We start from the raw sequence: 19,238 nt of genomic DNA, 5'->3' as shown, positions 1-19,238 counted from the left end.
GAGTGGAAAGATTAAAGACTAGAGGACATAGCTATATGGTGAGAGAGGCAAAGTATAAATGAGGTGTGGGAGGAGGCTTTTTACAGAGAGATTGGTGGGTGCCTGAAATGGTGTTAGGGGTTTATTTGATAGACACGTGCATACATCTTTATCATTCTACCTATTTGTATCGCTGGATAAAATAAGGTGGATAGGTCCAGTGCAATATAGTGAATGAATAAAATGACATGGCTGGAGAGATATTGAAATGAATTGAATTGAATTGAATTGAATACTTTATTGTCACAGTGAAATTTGCTTGCAAACCCAAGGTATGTACATAGTTGTTGCAAAGGTCGCTGACAAAGTCACGAAGTATCTGCGCCAGGTCCCCCTTTGTTCTCCCCCCTCCCTCACGCCCCTCCCTCCCCAAGTCGGATCCTCCATTGTTCATTGTTCTTCCCCCCCTCTCCCCACACCAGCTCCTCCTTTGTTCCTTCCCCCAGCAGCTGCGTCCTCGTCCTTCGGTCGGGCAGCCCCCTCATCGACCCACATGGCATCCCGTGGCCAATATTGCAGTGGTTCCCGTAGAAACCAGTCGTTGTGAAGTGAAGAGTCGACAGAGCCCGGGCTCTGTTTCCCGGTGGGTCTTTAAAGACCCCTCCTCTTCCAGTGTGTCCAGCAGCATCTGCTCTCAACTGGACGGGAGAATAGTAGCAAAAATCGGACTTGCTGCAAGTTCAAATGTGGGATTTGACACCCATCACTATTCCGTCAGCATTACAGAAGAGGCCCCCACGACTTTGGGGCCAGGTTGCCAAAAAAAAAGGACATTTGAATCCCTGATGAATTACAGAGCCAAATGATGAAAAGACTCCCACAACTGTTTTTAACCCTTCATTGTCTGGAGTTGTTGCCAGAAGACATCCATCCATGGGGAACAAAATTATAGGCTATGGAGGGGCAGGGAAATGGGACTGTGACCTGGTTGGTTGGGTCACAGGAAAGTAGCAGGAATGAAGAGCAGTCCAGGGAGGTGCATGCCTCGACTGTAGGACCCATTCATCTGGGCTCAGTGCTCCAGCTCCATGGGGGAACAGTGGGTGAGGCAGGGTGTTGATCGTGGGTCGGGCTGGATGGGGACTGGTGAGTGAGGCATGGGGGGGGGGGGTTGGGAGGGCAACATAGGTTGAGGCAGGGTGGGGAGCGCAGTGGGTTCGACAAGGTAGCGGTAGCAATGAGGCAGAGAAGGGACGTTAGGTGAGGTAGGGAGGGTGGAGCTGGGAGAGCAGATTTAGGGTGCAGTGGGTGAAGAAGGATAAGGGGTGGTGAATGATACAGGATGGGAGGACAATGGGTGAAGCAAGGTGGGGATGGTGGGAGAAGTGTGGGTGAGGCAAGGTGGAGGGTGGTGGTTGCGGCAATGGGGTGTGGTGGAGGCAGGCTGGGGCGTGGTACACTGGCTGAGGATGGGTGGATGAAACATTGGATGAGGCAGGGTGGGGGTGGGGGTGGTGCCGTAGGTGAGGCTGAATGAGGAGAGCAGTGGATGAGGCAGAGTGGGGTGGGAGGGGAGGGTGTGGATTGGGTGACTGTGGGAGGGACACCATATGATGGTGGGGAGTTTACAGAAAAAGATTATTGGTGTTGAAACAGGCGCTGGCACTTCACAGAACATCCACACCCCCTCCGCTTTACAGTCGGGCACACTTATATTTACTCTGCTTCCTGTGCAGTATTTGTCCAGAAAAGGAATTGGTGTGAAGTCGGCAAGCATTGGTAATGCTTGTACAGGTGACGACCTGCCTCTTGCCGGCTTTGAGAATTACCGTATGTTTTAAGTAGACCCTCTGTACTTCACACAGTGAACAAATAATCAAGCCATGTTTTTCACATGCACCGCTCATGTAAAGACCCATGCCTCTTCTGTCACATATTGTAGTACAGGAAAGAACTGTAGATTCTGGTTTAAATTCAAGGTAGACACAAAATGCTGGAGTAACTCTCGACGCAAAACGTCACCCATTCCTTCTCCCCAGCCTGTCCCGCTGAGTTACTCCAGCATTTTGTGTCTACATCTGTGGAGGGATCTAAGGGAGATCACAAGGAAGGAGGAAACCAGCTTTAAACTCGTGTATAGATAATTGGGTGACTACTGATATCAGTGGAAGATTTAAGCCATTAAATACAACCATCTGTGTCTTTATTTTGAATAGCCAGATCGCTGAAAGCAATCTTTTCATCATGAGAAACAATCTCATTACATACTATCAGCTCATTATGACCAGCCTTTGTAGATTGGACAACCTATTTATTCTGTTCAGCTTTTTTATGTAGACTGCCACTTCTAATTCCACCCAACACCTTTTCCGGCTCACTTATCTCATTGTGTTTATTATATTCAGTCACCCTATTGTCCCAGTGATCTCATGGTTTCCAGTAATCTCATTTTACACCGAGGTTTCATCATATCTTGCCATCGCACTGTCAGGATGTGTCTCATTTAGTTTGGTCATCCCACTGTGACCAGCGTTTGCATTGTTCACCAACCTGAAACCGGTAACTATTTCTCGCTCCACCTCTCGCTGCCCTGATAAGCATTTCCACCATTTTCAGTTTTTTGTTTCAGATTTCCAGCATCTGCAGTTTCTGGCTTTTCATTAACTGTGTTTTATCTTTTCTTTGTGCTTGGGAGTTTTCATTCTGCCTGGGAGTTGTATTGTGCCTGGTCACCTTCTTGTGCTGAGACATTATGTGCAGCCCATTGACTTCAGCAATTTATTGCACACAATCATCTTCTTGGGCACTTTTTGTCCAGTTTCCACACTGTGTCCATGTTTGCTATTTTTTCAGTGGTCACATCATTGTTTACAGGCCTGTTATTGTGTGCAGACATCCCCTGAATGTTGGTGGATTCACCACTCCATGTGACGTGCTAACGTGACCAACCATTTCACCTTGTTCATCCTCGATATTGCCCATACATCCCCATTCTATCTTGACCGCTCCACTTTACTCCCCCATTGCACTCTAATCCCCACTGTGCTCTCCACCCCATCACACTCCTGTGTGTGGCCAAAATGAAACAGGGAGATTGTGCTTCCTGGACAAGGTGCTCTTGCACCCTCTGCATTTCATTGCCCTGGTTGTCAGAATGTGCAATGATGATTGGTTCTGCTGCCTGTTAATACGTGGTGTTCAAAGGTTTCAAAGGTCTTTTATTGTCACATGTAGCAATTAAGGTACAGTGATATGCGAATTACCTTACAGTCATACGAAAAAAAAGCACCAAGACACACAACTACATAAAAGTTAACATAAACATCCACCACAGCGGATTGCCCTTACTCCTCACTGTGATGGAAGGCAAAAAAGTCCGATCTTCTTCTCCTACGGTCGAGACAGTCGAACCATCCGTCAGGGCGATCGAAGCTCTTGCGCCAGGGTGATCAAAACTCCTGCATTGGGGCGGTCGAAGCTCCTACGGCTTGGAGTTCCCGAAGTCGGTGTCTGACCAGAGACCGCGAGCTCCGCGATGTTAAAGTCCCATAGGCTCCCCGCGGTGGAGCTCTCAAAGGTCGGTCTCCAGTACAGGCTGCCAACTCCTCGATGTTAGGCCGCAGTGCGGACAGAGCTACGATACGGAAAACAATCGCATCTCCGTCGAGATTAGAAAAAGTTTCCCTCAACCCCCTCCCCCACTCCCCACATAAAACAAGCTAAAGAACACTAAAAACATACATTTAACACATACTATTTAAACATAAAGAATGAAGGGGCAGACAGACTGTTGGCGAGGCAGCCACAGCACCTGGCCATTCAGTCCCTCGAATCTGACATAAATAAATAGCCCTTATATTGCATCCATTTTATGTTCTTACATCCAACCATCCCAACTGGTTCAATGAACAGCCAATTCATTGAAGCTTCACAACTCACTCTACTGTGCCCACCTATTTATTTATGGACAACTCTTCCTGTGATTCACCCAGACATTTCTGTGTTGTAATGAGTAGTGTTTGAGGTGAAGTGTGACACAAAATGCTGGAGTAACTCAGCGGGTCAGGCAGCATCTCTGGAGAGAGGGAATGGGCGACGTTTCGGGTCGAGACCCTTCTTCAGACTGGTGTCAGGGGAGGTGGCAGGACAAAGATAGAATGTAGTCAGAGACAGTAAGACTGGTGGGAGAACTAGGAAGGGGGAGGGTATGGAGAGAGAAAGCAAGGGCTATCTGAAGTTAGAGAAGTCAATGTTCATACCGTTGGGGTGTAAAATACCCAAGTGAAATATGAGGTGCTGTTCCTCCACTTTGCACTGGGCCTCACTCTGACAATGGAGGAGGCCCGGGACAGAAAGGTCAGATTGGTAATGGGAGGGGGAGTTGAAGTGCTGAGCCACCGGGAGATCAGGTAGATTAAGATGGACTGAGCAGAGTTGTTCAGCGAAACGATCGCTGAGCCTGCGCTTGGTCTCGCCGATGTAGAGATGTTGACACCTGGAACATCGGAAACTGTAGATGAGGTTGGAGGAGGTGCAAGTGAACTTCTGCCTCACCTGGAAAGACTCTTTGTGTCCTTGGATGGAGTGGAGGGGGGGAGGTAAAGGGACAGGTGTTGCATCTCCTGCAGTTGCAGGGGAAAGTACCTGGGGAGGGGGTGGTTTGGGTGGGAAGGGACGAGTTCACCAGGAAGTTTTGGAGGGAACGGTCTCTGTGGAAAGCAGAAAGGGGTGGAGATGGGAAGATGTGGCCAGTAGTGGGATCCCGTTGGAGGTGGTGTTGGAAGATTATATGCTCTATGCGACGGCTGATGGGGTCTAAGGTGAGAACAAGGGGGACTCTGTCCGAATGGGAGGAGGGGGAGCAAGAGCGGAGCTGTGGGATATCGAGGAGACCCTAGTGAAGGGTGATGGGTCAATCCAGAGGTGATGAGCAGATACATATCTAGAATGCGGCACTTGTTTTTCAGATGCAGTGAGTTGAGAACACTTTACAGCTTTTTATCAGTCATACTTTAGACTTTTAGCTTGAGAGATACAAAGTCGAAACAGGCCCTTCTGCCTCCCGAGTCTGTGCCGACCAGTGACTTTGTCACTGTTTATTTCTCAACTTTGATTTTTGATTCTGGGAAGAGGCCTCTCTTCAAAGAAACAATTTCAATGCTGAAGCCTGTAAATGTTGTTCAATGAGAAATAGGTGAATACAGTAACAGACAGAAACAAACCCAGTGAATCAAGATCAAGCATATCCATGTAGGCCCATTGATGATAACAGGTGACATTTAGCAGCACTGTACATACTAGTACCTCCTGATACAAGGCAGGGTTTAGTTCTGAAACTGAGATTGGCAGATTTAATCCTATTGCAATATTGTAAACATACTATTTAAAAATTTAGACCAATTGCTAAATGATAAGGGCGACCTGAATTGAAAAAGGATTTATGCAACTTTGCATGGTGTGATTCAATGTTTATCATTTGCAAAAGGAAGTTGAGTTATTTTCTCAGACTGCTCTTTAGACTCCCAATGGTTTTTCTCAGATAAAAGCTGAAGATGTAATGCCAGTTTTAATCAGTATCATGTTTATACGTGAAAATAAGGAACTTTGAGCAGAAATGTCAACTCTGTTTTTCTGTCCCGTGGATTCTATTTGACCTGCTAAGTGTCTGCAGCATGTTCTGTTTTGACTCATACTTATGAAATTCTTCTCCCATCATCCTGAGACAATCTGGTGGGACTTGCAACATTCTCAGGGAAACATCTATCTTTCAGTTCATCTCCCCTTCCTCTGTCTCCACCCTACAAGCCCTTTCATTTACTAGACCAAGAATGATTTGTCCCTGCTAGTTCCTTGTAGTTCAGTACATCTATCCCAAGGAAGTGGCTCATGTACTACATCCTGCACAGTAAAATAATGTCAACCTCTCTCTCATCACTGTACAATAAGTCTGTAACTATGTATGAGCAATTGTTTAGAATTAAATCATGTCATCGTTTACCATTACATGACTAATATGTCCCTCGCAATAAGAGGATTAGGGTTGTGATAGACATAAAGGGCTCGAGTGCTGGGGCGGAACGGCGGTGCAGCAGTAGAGTTGCTGCCTCACAGCGCCAGAGACCCGGGTTCGATCCCGACTACGGGCGCTCTCTGTATGGAGTTTGTACGTTCTCTCCCTGTGACCTGCGTGGGTTTTCTCTGAGATCGGTTTCCTCCCACACTCCAAAGACAGAGGTTTGTAGGTTAATTGGCTTGGTATAAATGTAAATTGTCCCTAGTGTGTGTAGCATGATGTTAATATGCAGTGATCGCTGATCAGTGTGGACACGGTGGGCCGAAGGGCCTGTTTCCGTGATGCATCTCTGAACTAAACTAAACTCAACTAAACTCACTGATTCAGGCAGCATCTCAGAAGAACACGAGTAGGTGATGTTTTGGGTCGGACACATTTTTTAGACTTTCATGTCTAAATCCAGGGATACGTCACTCTGTGCCCCCACAGTGTGCAGATCAGATGATGTTTATGGGTGACTAATGCCTCATTTGTGTGGACTTCCTATCTAACACAGTCCAACCAAAACAAACAGCTGAGTTTCTATTCCCATTCATAGGAAGTCATCAGCGGTACAGCCAGAGCTAATTGCTATAACAGACTGATACCATCGCCCGGTGGGGTATCGCCTCGGCGCAGAGGGAGAAGAGGAGGGAAGAGACAGTAACTCTAAGACTTTTGCCTCCATCACAGTGAGGAGGTGTTTGGTGAAATCTAATCTAATCTAATCTAATCTAATCTAATCTATAATCTTGATAGGGAGACTGCTCTGGAGATTTTGCGTTTGTCTTTATAAAAGGCCCAGTGAGATACATCAACAGGACTGAAGCACAATGAAACCTTTGCTGTCGTAAATAATCTGGGTCAGGAGGACCAGGACTTACCCTCGGCGTGGGCATCATGGATGAAAATAAAACAGACTTGAAATTCATTTCACCTCAGGTTCTCTTGAAGAGCTTTGATGTCTGGAGAAATTGGATCATTGGGCCTGCATTCACTACAGTTTGGAAGAGTGAGAAGGGATTTCATTCTAACAGGATTGCATGCAGGAGGGACATTCTAGATGGTGAAGGAGTGTGTTATCAGGGTCACATTCTAAGGATAAGGGGGAGGCCATTTGGAACTGTGATGAGGAGAAATGTTTTCTCCCTGAGAGTGGTGAACCTGTGGAATTTTTTGCCACTGAAAGCATTTGAATTCAACTCAGGGAATGGCTGCGCTGCCCAAGTAGCTGCGGCTCGCCTGCAGTCCGTCTGTCTTTTCCTTTTTTTGGGTTTCTTTTGTCTTGTTAGATGTATGTTTTAGTTTATTTTTAGTTGTGTATGTGTGGGGGGTGGGAGAAACTTGTTATTAGTCTCTTTGTTCAGGGGGATGTGACCCTTTCTTTGTCGTATCCCCGCATCCATCTACGCTGAGGCCTAATCGCGGAGCTGTCGGCCTCCAACTGTGACCGACATCAAGGCTCCGGAGGCAGAGCCAGGAATTACCATCGCAAGACTGGCCGACTTCGGGGCTGTGGTGGCGCTGCGGCGGCGACCCGACTTCGGAGCCTCGGAGGCTTTGGCCGTGGGCCCAGTGCATGACAACGTCGGGAGCTCGCAGGTCCCAGGTTGGTGACCGATTCTCCGGAGCAACCGCAACAACAGCTTCATCCGCTGGACTGGAAGGCGGCAGCTTCGACTGCCCCAGGCCGCGGAGTTTGAACCGGCCCATTTGTGGAGCTCGGATTCGGCTGCGGGGCTTACCATCACCCGGCGGGGGGCCCAACATCGAAAGTCTGGATCGCCTCAACGCAGAGGGAGAACAAGGAAGGAGGGACAAGGTCTTTAAGACTTTTGCCTTCCATCACAGTGAGGAGGTGCCTGGCAGACTCACTGTGGTGGATGTTCAAATGTGTTAACTGTTTGTTCTGTTATTTTATTTTCTGTTATGGCTGCAAGGTATGCAACTTCGTTCAAACTGGAGACAGTTTGAATGACAATAAAGGATACTTTATACTTTATACTTTCTATTCAAGATGGAATTAGATACTGTTCTGAGGGCAAGAGGGATCAAAGAAGATGGGGAGAAAGAATAGGATACCCAATGTGGATGCTCAGAGATGATCACATTGAATGGTGAAGCAGATGGGAAGGGCAGAATGGCCTACCGCTGCATCTAATTTTTAAGCTTCCGTACCACAATTGACAACCAATGTGAACATAATGGGTCTGTCCCAATTAGGCGACTTTTTAGGCGACTGCAGGAGACTTTGCAGTCGCCACATGTTCGCGGGTGGTTGCCGGGGAGTCGCCTTCATGGTCGTGAGGAATTCCCGCATTCTGGGAACTAGTCCTGGCCTCATTATGGTCGCCGCAAATTTTTCAACATGTTGAAAAATTACATGTTGAAACATGTTGAAAAATTAGCGCCGACTAGAATGAAACCGCCATGGAGAGTAGCGAGAATTCTCGTGCCAAATGGTGGGCGCCAGGAGGTCCTAGTGGGTTGCCAGGAGGTAGAAGGTTCTCTTAGGTTCTCGTAGGTTGTAGCCAGTGCTGACCGGTGAATTTCATTGTCTCATTGGGGAAAAAAACAGTAAGCAGTAGTTTTCAGAACCAATGATAACCAACCGGTAATGTTAATGTACGCCGAGCTTCACAGCCGTGTATCTCTGGCTTCTTAAACGTTGTCACCACTCCTTCTCCTCCCTCTCTCCCTCCTCTCCCCACTCTCCCCCCCCTCTTTTAAAGGACTTACCATACACTGTGCTTTTTAGCTTCTTAATTACAGCGCCAACCTTCCTGTTCATCACGGTGTGTGTCTGTATCACATTGGCTTTGCACCGTGTAAATTTCACTCAGACAGCGCTCCCCCCGCTTGCTCTGTCATCCGCCCGCATAACGGGCTGGTGAAGGAAGCGACTGCCGGTAACTTGACAAACACCGGCAGTCGCCTGAAAAATCGCCAAAGTGGGACAGGTCCATTAGAATCATTTTGCAAAGCTTGTGGCTTGAGTTGAATGTCTTGGGTTTAGATGAATGTTGAGCTGTGGCCGAGGCCATTAATTTTCCTGGAATCTTCCAGTTGAGATTGGATAAATCACACCTTGCCTTTAGATAGTTTCATTAGTTCCATCTGTAGTAATATGGTTAGTAATATGGTTGAAGTAGTCTATTGACCTCAAGTTAAATTAATTTTCCAGCCAATGCAACAAAGAAGATTATTGAATTCTGTCTCTGGACAGGTGTTTATTCCGCTGAACTGTGGCATTATTCACGGCAGCTTGGGAATAACAAGGGGATCAGGGTAGAATATGTGCATTGCTATTGGTATTGGTTTATTATTCTCATGCATACTGAGATACAGCCAATAACTTTGTTTTGCATCCTGTCCAGGCAAATCATATCATGCATGTGTACAACCAAACATACACTGGTACAGCAGGTATTGCAAAGAGAAACAAAACAGGGATGGGCGGTAAGGCTGGTTTGCGTGATGGACTAGACTGCATCGACAATCTGCAATTTTTTATATCTTGGACAGATCAGTCAAACCAAATTGTGATGCATCCCGATAGGATACCTTTTCTAGTGCATCTGTAGAGGTTGGTAACAGTTGTTGCAGTCGTTTAAAATTTATTTAGTATTCTGAGGAAGTAGAGGCTTTTTTTGATGGAGTGTCTGTGAGGTTAGACCGGAACAAATTGTTGTTGATATTTATGCCAAGGAGCCTGAAGCTCTTGATTATTGCCACTTCAGCACCACTGATGCAGACTGGGGCGTGTTGCCTGAAGTCGATGACTACCTCCTTCATTTTGTTGACATTGAGGGTGAGGTTATTTTCTTGACACTATGGCAAAAGCTCTCTATCTCCTTCCTGTACTCTGTCTCGTTATTGTTTGAAATCCGGCCCACGATGGTAGTGTCAGCTGCAAACTTATCAATGGTGTTCCTGCAGAAATTGGCTGCACAGTCGTAATGTATAGGGAGTGTATTAAGGGGCTGAGCACTGGTGTTGAGAATTATCATGGAGGATGTTTTGTGGCCTATCCTTACTGACTGCTGTCTATGAGTCAGGAAGTTAAGGATGCAGTTGCATCAAGGTGTTACAGAGTGCTAGGTCCAGTACTTTGGACATGGGTTTGGTTGGAATTATGATGCTGAGGACAGAGTTATGATCAATAAATAGGAGTTTGACATGGGTATCTTTGTTATCTAGATGTTCCAGGGATGAGTGTAGGGAGAGGGAGATGGCATCTGCCATTGAGCCTTTGTGGCAGTGGATGAATTACAGTGATGTACGGCTGTGTAGATTGTTGGATGATGACCAGTACACACATGGCGGGTCTAAAGGCAGTTTCTCTGGTATATTTCTCGATGATTCCATTATTGATTCTTACTTGATATGGCACAGAGGAAAGCCTTTCAGCCCACTGGTTCCCTGCCAGCTCACCAAGAGCAATCCCATGTCTTGTTCCCCTCCCTTTAAAACTTTAGTATAAAGTTTATCCCTTTAAAATGGATTGTTAATTCCCACAAGGAAATTGAATTTGCGACATGATGCAGCGATGCTTGTAACACCAGTCACAGGATTGTGTAGTTTCAGTCTGTATTTACTCTGCAGTATCAGTACGGTTCAAGATTTGAGTTAGTAATCAAATATTTCACAATCACCTCCACTGTTCAATCAATGACCACACATGACTATAACCAAAAATGAAAGTAGGTGGTATTGGAGGGTGTGGGTTTGAAACGGAATGAAAAGTTAGAGGTACAGAGATAGGTGCAGTTACCGGTGGAATATGACTAGCCTTGAGATCTACACCAGGCTCTTTGATTTTCACCATGTTATTCAGTGACTTGCATGAGAGTTGTACCAACCATCCACCACCCATTTACACTAATCTCATGTTGTTCTCCCCATATTCCCATCAACTCCCCCAAGATTCTACCAATCACCCACACTTTTGGGTAAATTTACAATGGCCAATTACTCTACTAATCCACACGTCTTGGGAATGTGGGAGGAAACCGGAGCACCTGAAGGCAACCCTTGGATTTCCCATAAGGAGAAGGTGCTTGGGAAGTTGAAAAACCTTAAGTTGGATAGGTCACCTGGACCAGATGGATTAAACCACAGGGTTCTGCAAGATATGGCTTTAGAGATTGTGGAGGCATCAGTGGTAATCTTTCCAGAAACTCAAGTCAGGAGTGGTTCCAGAGGACTGGAAAATTAAAAATGTTACTCCGCTGTTCAAGCAGGGAGCAACCCAATAGAAGGGAAACTAGAGGCCAGTTAGCCAGGTAAGATTTTAGAGTCCATTATAAAGGATGACGTTTCAGTGTACTTGGAAGCACATGATAAAATAGCCCAAAATCAGCTGGTTTTGTGAAGGGTAGATCTTGCTTGAAGAATCTGTTGCAATTCTATGAGGAAGTTAATAGCAGGATGGACAAAAGGAGAGGCAATGGATGCTATTTATCTGGATTTTCAGAAGGGCTTTGTTTGATAAGGTGCCAATTGTGAGGCTGCTAAAGAAGATGAGAGCCTGTGGTATTAGAGGGAAGATACTGGTATGGATAGAAGGCTGGCTAAAAGGCAGAAGGCAAAGAGTAGGAATAAAGGAGGCTTTTTCTGGTTGGCTGCCAGTGATTAGTGGTGTTTCATAGTGTCCATCATCTATGTTTCAAATGTTCGGCCAGGCTCTTGCACAGTGGAAAGCCTTCTCATTTCCCTCCGCTTGATCTTCCAAGCGGTTAGTGTAGAGATAGCAGGGATCCTGCAGAAGGATTTGGACAGGTTGGGAGAGTGGGCAAAGAGGTGGCAGATGGAATACAGCATAAAAAACTGTGCAGTCATACTTTGTGGTAGTAGGAATAAAGGCATAGACTATTTTCTAAATAGGGAGAATATTTAGAAATTGGAGGTGCAAAGGGACTTGGGAGTGCTCATGTAGGATTTCAAAAAGTTAATTTACAGGTTGAATCAATAGTAAGGAAGGGAGATGGAATGTTAGGACTTATTTGGAGAGGACTATAATAAAGAAACAGGAATGTCATGCTGAAGATTTGGAGGGCCCTAGTCAGACTGCATTTGGTGTATTGTGAGCAGTTTTGGGCCACATCGCTGAGGAAGGATGTGCTGGCATTGGATAATGATCCCGGGGGTGAGTGGGTTAACATATGATGAGTGTTTGACGGCACTGGGCCTGTACTCGCTGAAATTTAGAAGGATCAGGGAACCTCAGTGAAACGTACCGAACAGTGCGAGGCTTGGATTGAGTGCAAGTGCAGAGAATGTTTCCACTAGTGGGAGAGTCTAACACCAGAGGCCATAGCCTCAGAATAAAAGGACGTACCTTTAGAAAGGAGATGAGGATGAATTTCTTTAGTCAGAGGGTGGTAAATCTGTGGAATACATTGCCACATGTGGCTGTGTAGGCCAAGTCATTAGGTACTTTTAAAGCGGACATTGACAGAATCTTGATTGGTACAGGTGTCAGGGGTTATCGGGAGAGGGCAGGAGAATGGGTATGAGGGGAAAGATAGATCGGCCATGATTGAATGGCGGAATAGACTCAATAGGCTGAATGGCCTACTTTTGCTCGTGTGACTTATGAACTTTCAATTGAAAGGAGTTTATTTGAGAATGCCACCAATGTTGAGTTAAATTGTTCTACATTTCGAATCACCAGGAGAAATTGAGTAAATGTTAACCCAGATATTGTATACAATATTACTTATGCAGATTTTAGATCTTGAAAGGGCATCCACATCATACTGTGCCCTCCATAATGTTTGGGACAGACCCATCATTTATTTATTTGCCACTGTACTCCACAATTTGAGATTTGTAATAGAAAAAAAATCACATGTGGTTAAAGTGCACATTGTCAGATTTTAATAAAGGCCATTTTTATACATTTTTGTTTCACCATGTAGAAATTACAGCTGTGTTTATACATAGCCCCCCAATTTTAGGGCACCATAATGTTTGGGACACATGGCTTCACATGCGTTTGTAATTGCTCAGGTGTGTTTAATTGCCTCCTTAATGCAGGTATAAGAGAGCTCTCAGCTCCTAGTCATTCCTCCAGTCTTTCCAACACCTTTGGAAACTTTTATTGCTGTTTATCAACATGAGGACCAAAGTCAAAGAAACCATTATGAGACTGAGAAACAAGAATAAAACTGTTAGAGACATCAGCCAAACCTTGAGGGCCTGTCCCACTTACGCGATTTGTTCGGCGATTTGCCGGCATCCGTCATAGTCGCAGCAGGTTGCCGAAAATTTTCAACATGTTGAAATCCAGTGGCGACCAGAAAAAGGTACGACTCTTTGGGCGACTACTCACCACCGAACAGGCAAAACCCCGTGACAAATCTCCTAGAATGTTCTCCTAGCCCACCCCCTTTGGCCTCCAATTATCCAGATTGCCTTACTGGACAAAACACCATCTTCTCCTTTGGAGAAGATGTGAAATTGAGGTATGTTGCGTGGTGTGGATAGATGCTAAATATTGCTAAGTATCCATGACGTTTGAGCGTCCTGGCCAACATTATTACCCCAGTTGACTCGACCAGGTACAGACTTGCTGCTTGATGAATTTATTCATTCACTGCTGTCAGCCTCTCCATTACTTCATTGATTTGTTGTTAATCCCACTGCAACCATAACTGTTGAATGTACTGATATCCATTACCGCATCGATTTATTCATTTGTTGCTTTGCTCATTGCTCCATTAGTTTATTGATTTGTTGATGTGATGGGTGTTCTATGAATTTATTGATCCACTTGTGCTCACTTGGTTGTGTGCCTCCATTTATCAGTATCCTTTCACCATCGTCAATGAATCATAGACTTGTGAGGCCTCTGGTTGATTGGGTGCATTAATATGAAACCCCGAGCACACATTGTGCACTGATTTAAGACTTTAGCTTATTTCATTATTTTGAAGTCTGATGCTCACAGTTTTGTTGTCATCACATTGAAGACCCAAGGACAACCTTTTCCCTTTGGTGTCACAGGGAATTGACTGGAATAAAAAGAGGAACTCGGAGAGGTGTTGGTCACACTTCATCACGTATGCAAATGTTATATGTCGAGTGTAAAGGCGAATGTAAATTGGCCTTTAATTCCCTTTTTGCAGTTCAAGTGCCTTTTAACAATATTGTACCGTTTGCAAAAGAGTGAAATAAATCAATGCTGTAATGGATATCAGTACACTTAGCAATTACTGAGCTCCGGGCTTAACACGTGAATTAATTAAGGGAAAAGCTAGCGACTGTGGACTGATAAATCTATTGAGCAGTAAGACTGTATCACACAGAGTTGTTTTATTTTATTCATTCATTTGTCATGTGGAGATGTATTGCCCATCACTAATTGTGCTAGAGGAGGTGGTGGTGCGCCATCTTTATAAACCGTTCTAGTCCTTCTGGTTAAATGCTCCCACACTGTTACATTGGCTGTATCAGGATTTGGACCCAGCTTTGATGAAGAAATGGTGAAGTATTTCCAAGCCAGGATGGTGTGCAAATTACAGAGGTGGTGGTGTCCCTGCGTTAGTGCTGTTCTCTCCCGACCTGCAGGTTGTGGTTGTTGACTTGGGTAGTGCTGATGGAGCAGCCTCAGGAAATATCTGCACTGCCTTTTGTAGGTCTGCTTTGGTTTGATTTATTATTATTGTCATGTGTACTGAGATACAGTGAAGAACTTAGTTTTGTGTGCGATCCAGGCATCATACCATACATGAGTATGATCAAACTACATAGGTTCACAACAGGCGATGCAAAAAGAGATAAGAGAGAGCTGATAACATACAATTAGAGAAATTGACCTATGGAATATAAAGTCACACAGTAAAAAAAACAAGGTGCTAGAGGTACTCACAGGCAGCAAATGTGAAAGAAAATAGACAATGTTTCGGATTGGACCTTTCTTCAGACTGATGGAGTGGTGGGGGGGGAAGATATCTGGACAAGAGAGGTGGGGGTGGGGCAAAGTCTGGCAAATAATAGGTGGATATAGTTGAGGGAAATGGGGGGTGGGGGTGGTTGACACATGGGTGGTGATACTGATGAAGCTAGAGGTGAAAAGGGGACAAAAGGGTGTCAGACAGGAAAAGTAAAGGAGGAATGAAGTGTAAAGCTGGAGGGCAGGATATGGGCGGAATGGGACGGAGGCTGGGAAGGAGAGAGTCTAAAGGGAAATAGGAGACTCAGAGATAAAAGGAATGGAAGATGAGTGTAAAGAGGAAGGAAAAGGAATGGGGTGACAATGTGCCCTCCTGAACATCAGCGAAACCAAGCATAGATGACGACCGTTTCGCTGAACACTTGAGTTCGCTCCACCAAGGCCTATTGGATCTCCTGGTTGCTCACCATTCTAACTCCTCTTCCCATTCCCATAACAACCTTTATGTTCCCATAACGACCTTTCTCCTCCATTGCCAGAACGAGGTCACATGCAAACTGGAGGAACAGCACCTCATATTCTGCTTGGGTATGAATTCACCAATTTTAGGCAACTAACCAGGGCTCCTGTCCCTCTTCTCTTCCAGCTTCCTTCTTTCCCCCTCCCCCCCTCTCTTCCCTGTGCTCCACTTGGACTTGCACCCATTTCTCCCCACCCTTGCCCCAATCACCTACACCCCTTCCTCTGGCCTCTCGATTCACATCTCTTCTATCGTTATCTCACACCTTTGGTCTTTTCTTCTCTGGCTTTTATCCAACCATCTGCCTATCAAAAAAAAAAAATCCTCACCCATATCTATCCATCACTTGTGTAGGAAGGAACTGTAGGTGCTGGTTTACACCGAAGATAGACACAAAATGCAGGAGTAACTTAGCGGGACAGGCAGCATCTCTGGATAGGAGGAATGGGTGACGTTTTGGGTCGAGACCCTTCTTCGACCCAAAACATCACCCATTCCTATCCAGAGATACAGTCTATCCTGCTGAGTTAATCCTGCATTTTGTGTCTATCTATTACGTGCCAGGTTTTGTCCTGTCCCTCTTCTCTTCTAGCTTTTTACCCCTTCGCCATCAGATCGGTCTGAACAATGGTCTCAACCTAAAACATCACCTTCCATGTTCTCCAGAGATACTGCTTGACCCGCTGAGTTATTCCAGCCTTTTGTTTTTTTTTAAACTTTCAGCGTGGACATTGTGGTTTGAAGGGTCTGTTCCTCTGGTGCACCTTTCTATGTTCTATCTATTGTGCAAGGTCCTAAAATTGAAATGCTTTGTACATAAGCATATTCTTTCTTTCTTATCATAGGGGGACAGATGGAGAAAGCCAGAATCATATTATCGCTGCAGATTATTTGGAAATTCTCGCTCGTTTGTCTAAGTTAATCATTAGCTGAATTAGGGAAAGGGCAAAGGATTACACCTCTTCACTGGCTTGCCTTTCTTTCAGTCAATGTCAGAGCTACAGGGGGAAATCCAACACTCCAAGTGCCTTATTTTCTGAATCAGTGCAGAAACACGAGGAAAGTAGAAATTGGCATAGGTTTAAAGTATGAACACTGAGGTGTGAAGTAACAGAAACTGTGATAAGTGTCCCTGACCACACTAGCTTGCTTATCAACATGGAAAAGCACAACGTTGTCATGGAGAACTAATCTGTATTCTCGTGTCTGCCTGGTCGAAGTAGTGAACAAATAATGGGTCAGAATGTTTATTCTGTTCCACCTTCAGTGGAGCGAACAGAAACAGTTGTGGCCTCCAGGTGGTTGCACCTCTTGTCAGTAATCTGTACATTTTCCATCTGGTTACCAGTTGTTGAAATAATTAATTCATATTATAAGATCTGGACATCACTGGCACTTAGTGTCCATTCACAAATAGCCCTTGAGAAGATGGTGGTGAGCATCTTCTTGAACTGCTGTATTCCGTCTGGTGAATATTCTCCCCACACTGGCATTGGACAGGGAGTTCCAGGATTTATACTTAGTGATTTATATGGAGAAATGAAAAAAACAGCATGGTTGCAATGTTCCCCAAACATTGACTGGGACTTACTTAGTGGCAAAGGCATAGACAGGGCAGAATTTCCTATATGTATCCAAGAGCATTTTGATCTCAGATCTTCCTGGAGCATCTTGAGAGCTGCACACATTCAGGCAAATTGGAAGTATTCCATCACACTCCTGACTTGTGCCTTGTCGATGGTAGAAATGGTCTGGGATGACAGATGGGGTTTCTGTTACAGTTCACCCAACTCTTGTGTCCCCGGCATGTATGTGGCCTGTCCATCCAGCTGAGTTTGTGGTCAATGGTGAGCCCCAGAATGTTGAAGGCGGGGTCAGTGATAGTAGACGGATTGGACAGTAATTGGCCAGATTGCATTTCTTTAATCGGGCATAATTAAGATGAATGTACACCGCCTTTTCTCCAGGGTAGGGGAGTCCAAAACATTGAGGGCATAGGTTTAAGGTTAAAGGGGAAAGATTTAAAAGGGACCAGGGGGACAAGGTCTTTACACAAAAGTAGGTGGGTAGATCAAATGAACTGCAGGACAAATTGGTAGAGGCAGGTACAATAACATTTAAAAGACATTTAGAAAGGTACATGGATTGGTAAAGTTTAGTGGATGTACGATAAATGCGGGCAAATGGGACTAGTTTAGATGGGCAGCTTAATCGGCATGGATGAATTGGGTCAAAGGGCCAGTTTCCATACTGTATTATTTTGTGACTGTGACTCTGTACAAAACACAGTACAATGTACTCTGTCAATGCGACAAGCTTGGATCTTAGGTGGGGCCACATTAGACAATTTTATGGACTATTGAATGTTATGATTATTATTATTATTATTATTATTATTTATATGATAAATTAGGTAACCCCCCTTAGATTAATATATTTCTAAATTGGCCATGGACAGGATGTTGTGACACTACACCTGAAAAACCGTGAATAATTTTGGACCTCTTACCTAAAAAAAGGATATAGTAGCATTGGAGGCAGTCAAAAAAAGATTTACCAGGTTAATTTCTAGGATGAGAAGGTTGTCATTTCACGAGAGGCTAGACAGGTTGGATGTGTATTTCTTGGAGTTAAGAAAATGAAGGATCACCTTGTTCAAACATGTAAAATGCTAAGGGAGCTTGACAGGGTAGATGTTGAGATGATTTCACCAATGGGAATTTTTTGAACAAAGGGACATTGCTACAAAATGTAGGACTGGTCATTTAAAACAGGCGGGTAGAAATTTCTTCTCTCACAGGTGGTGCGTATGTACAATTCCCTTTCCCTGGGGATGGTGGAAGCCAGATAGATAAATATTAGATAGATCAAGGAATTAGGGGTTCTGGGAAACTGGCACGGAAGACGTGTTAAGGCCAGTGCAGATCAGCCATGAGTATATTGAATGATGGCTTAGGCTTGAGGGGCGAGTGGCCTACTCTTGCTCCTATTTTCTTGTGTTCTTGTGGAAAGTAAACCTTCCACGCTCACCCATTCTGGCAGATATCTAATCATAGATGCACCATTATGCATGACTTTTAACTGCCCCCTCAATCCAGGGGCAATAAATGCTGGCGCTGTCGCGGCCCATGGACAAGTTCAATAGATGTTCCATTTTCCATATCTTCAGAGATGCATGGGGTAAGTGACATGGATTTATTATCATTAATTTGACCACAAACAGCAGACAGAGTGCGGGAATTGCAGGTGGATCTGATTGGCTTCTGAGCGGGCTGGATAAAAAACTGACCTGATTTCCTTCCTATTCCAGAACAGAAAGAGGCCAACATGGGCGCTTCATTGAAAAGCAGCAGTTTTGCCACAGTAACGGACATCAGTGACTCCGAACTCAATTTTCTCTGATCACCATCAAGACTTGCCTCGATCGACAGAACCGTTCCCGTTCAGCTTCGTTCTTCAGCATATGTCCCCTCTGGCCCAGTCATTGCTGTGTCCTAATGTAAAGGCACGCCCTTGCTATCCTGCCTGGTAACCTGTGCTGCCTGTTTGTCAGGGTCACTAACTCTGGTGGAGAAGAACCCTGAAGCTACCATTAGATGAACATGTGCCACCAACTGCCTCTTCCCCAACATCCTGACATTGAACTCTAGGCACCTGCCCCACACTGCCCTCTCATAACTGCTCACATGGATAGCCTTGAGTCATAGAGTCAAACAGACCATTATTTTTATATATAAGAAAGGAATGCATTTAATAAAAATAAATGTTCTTATTTTTCTTTGCCTTTG

The 19,238-nt window shown here is 44.9% G+C and overlaps 1 protein-coding gene across 4 annotated transcripts in view; it reads left to right on the top strand.

Moving 5' to 3' along the window:
- Positions 1-19,238, top strand: part of dzip1l (DAZ interacting zinc finger protein 1 like) — an 87,489-nt gene extending 68,251 nt beyond the window's left edge. For all 4 annotated transcript variants that reach the window (XM_033031531.1, XM_033031533.1, XM_033031532.1 and 1 more), the window contains exon 17: positions 18,761-19,238. In XM_033031531.1, coding sequence (XP_032887422.1) covers positions 18,761-18,852 — 92 coding nt within the window. In that variant the 3' untranslated portion in view covers positions 18,853-19,238. The remainder of the gene's footprint in view (positions 1-18,760) is intronic.

Source organism: Amblyraja radiata, chromosome 13 (genome assembly GCF_010909765.2).
Source record: "Amblyraja radiata isolate CabotCenter1 chromosome 13, sAmbRad1.1.pri, whole genome shotgun sequence".
In the NCBI taxonomy this organism is placed as follows: domain Eukaryota; kingdom Metazoa; phylum Chordata; class Chondrichthyes; order Rajiformes; family Rajidae; genus Amblyraja; species Amblyraja radiata.
This window is presented reverse-complemented; position numbering and strand designations above follow the sequence as displayed.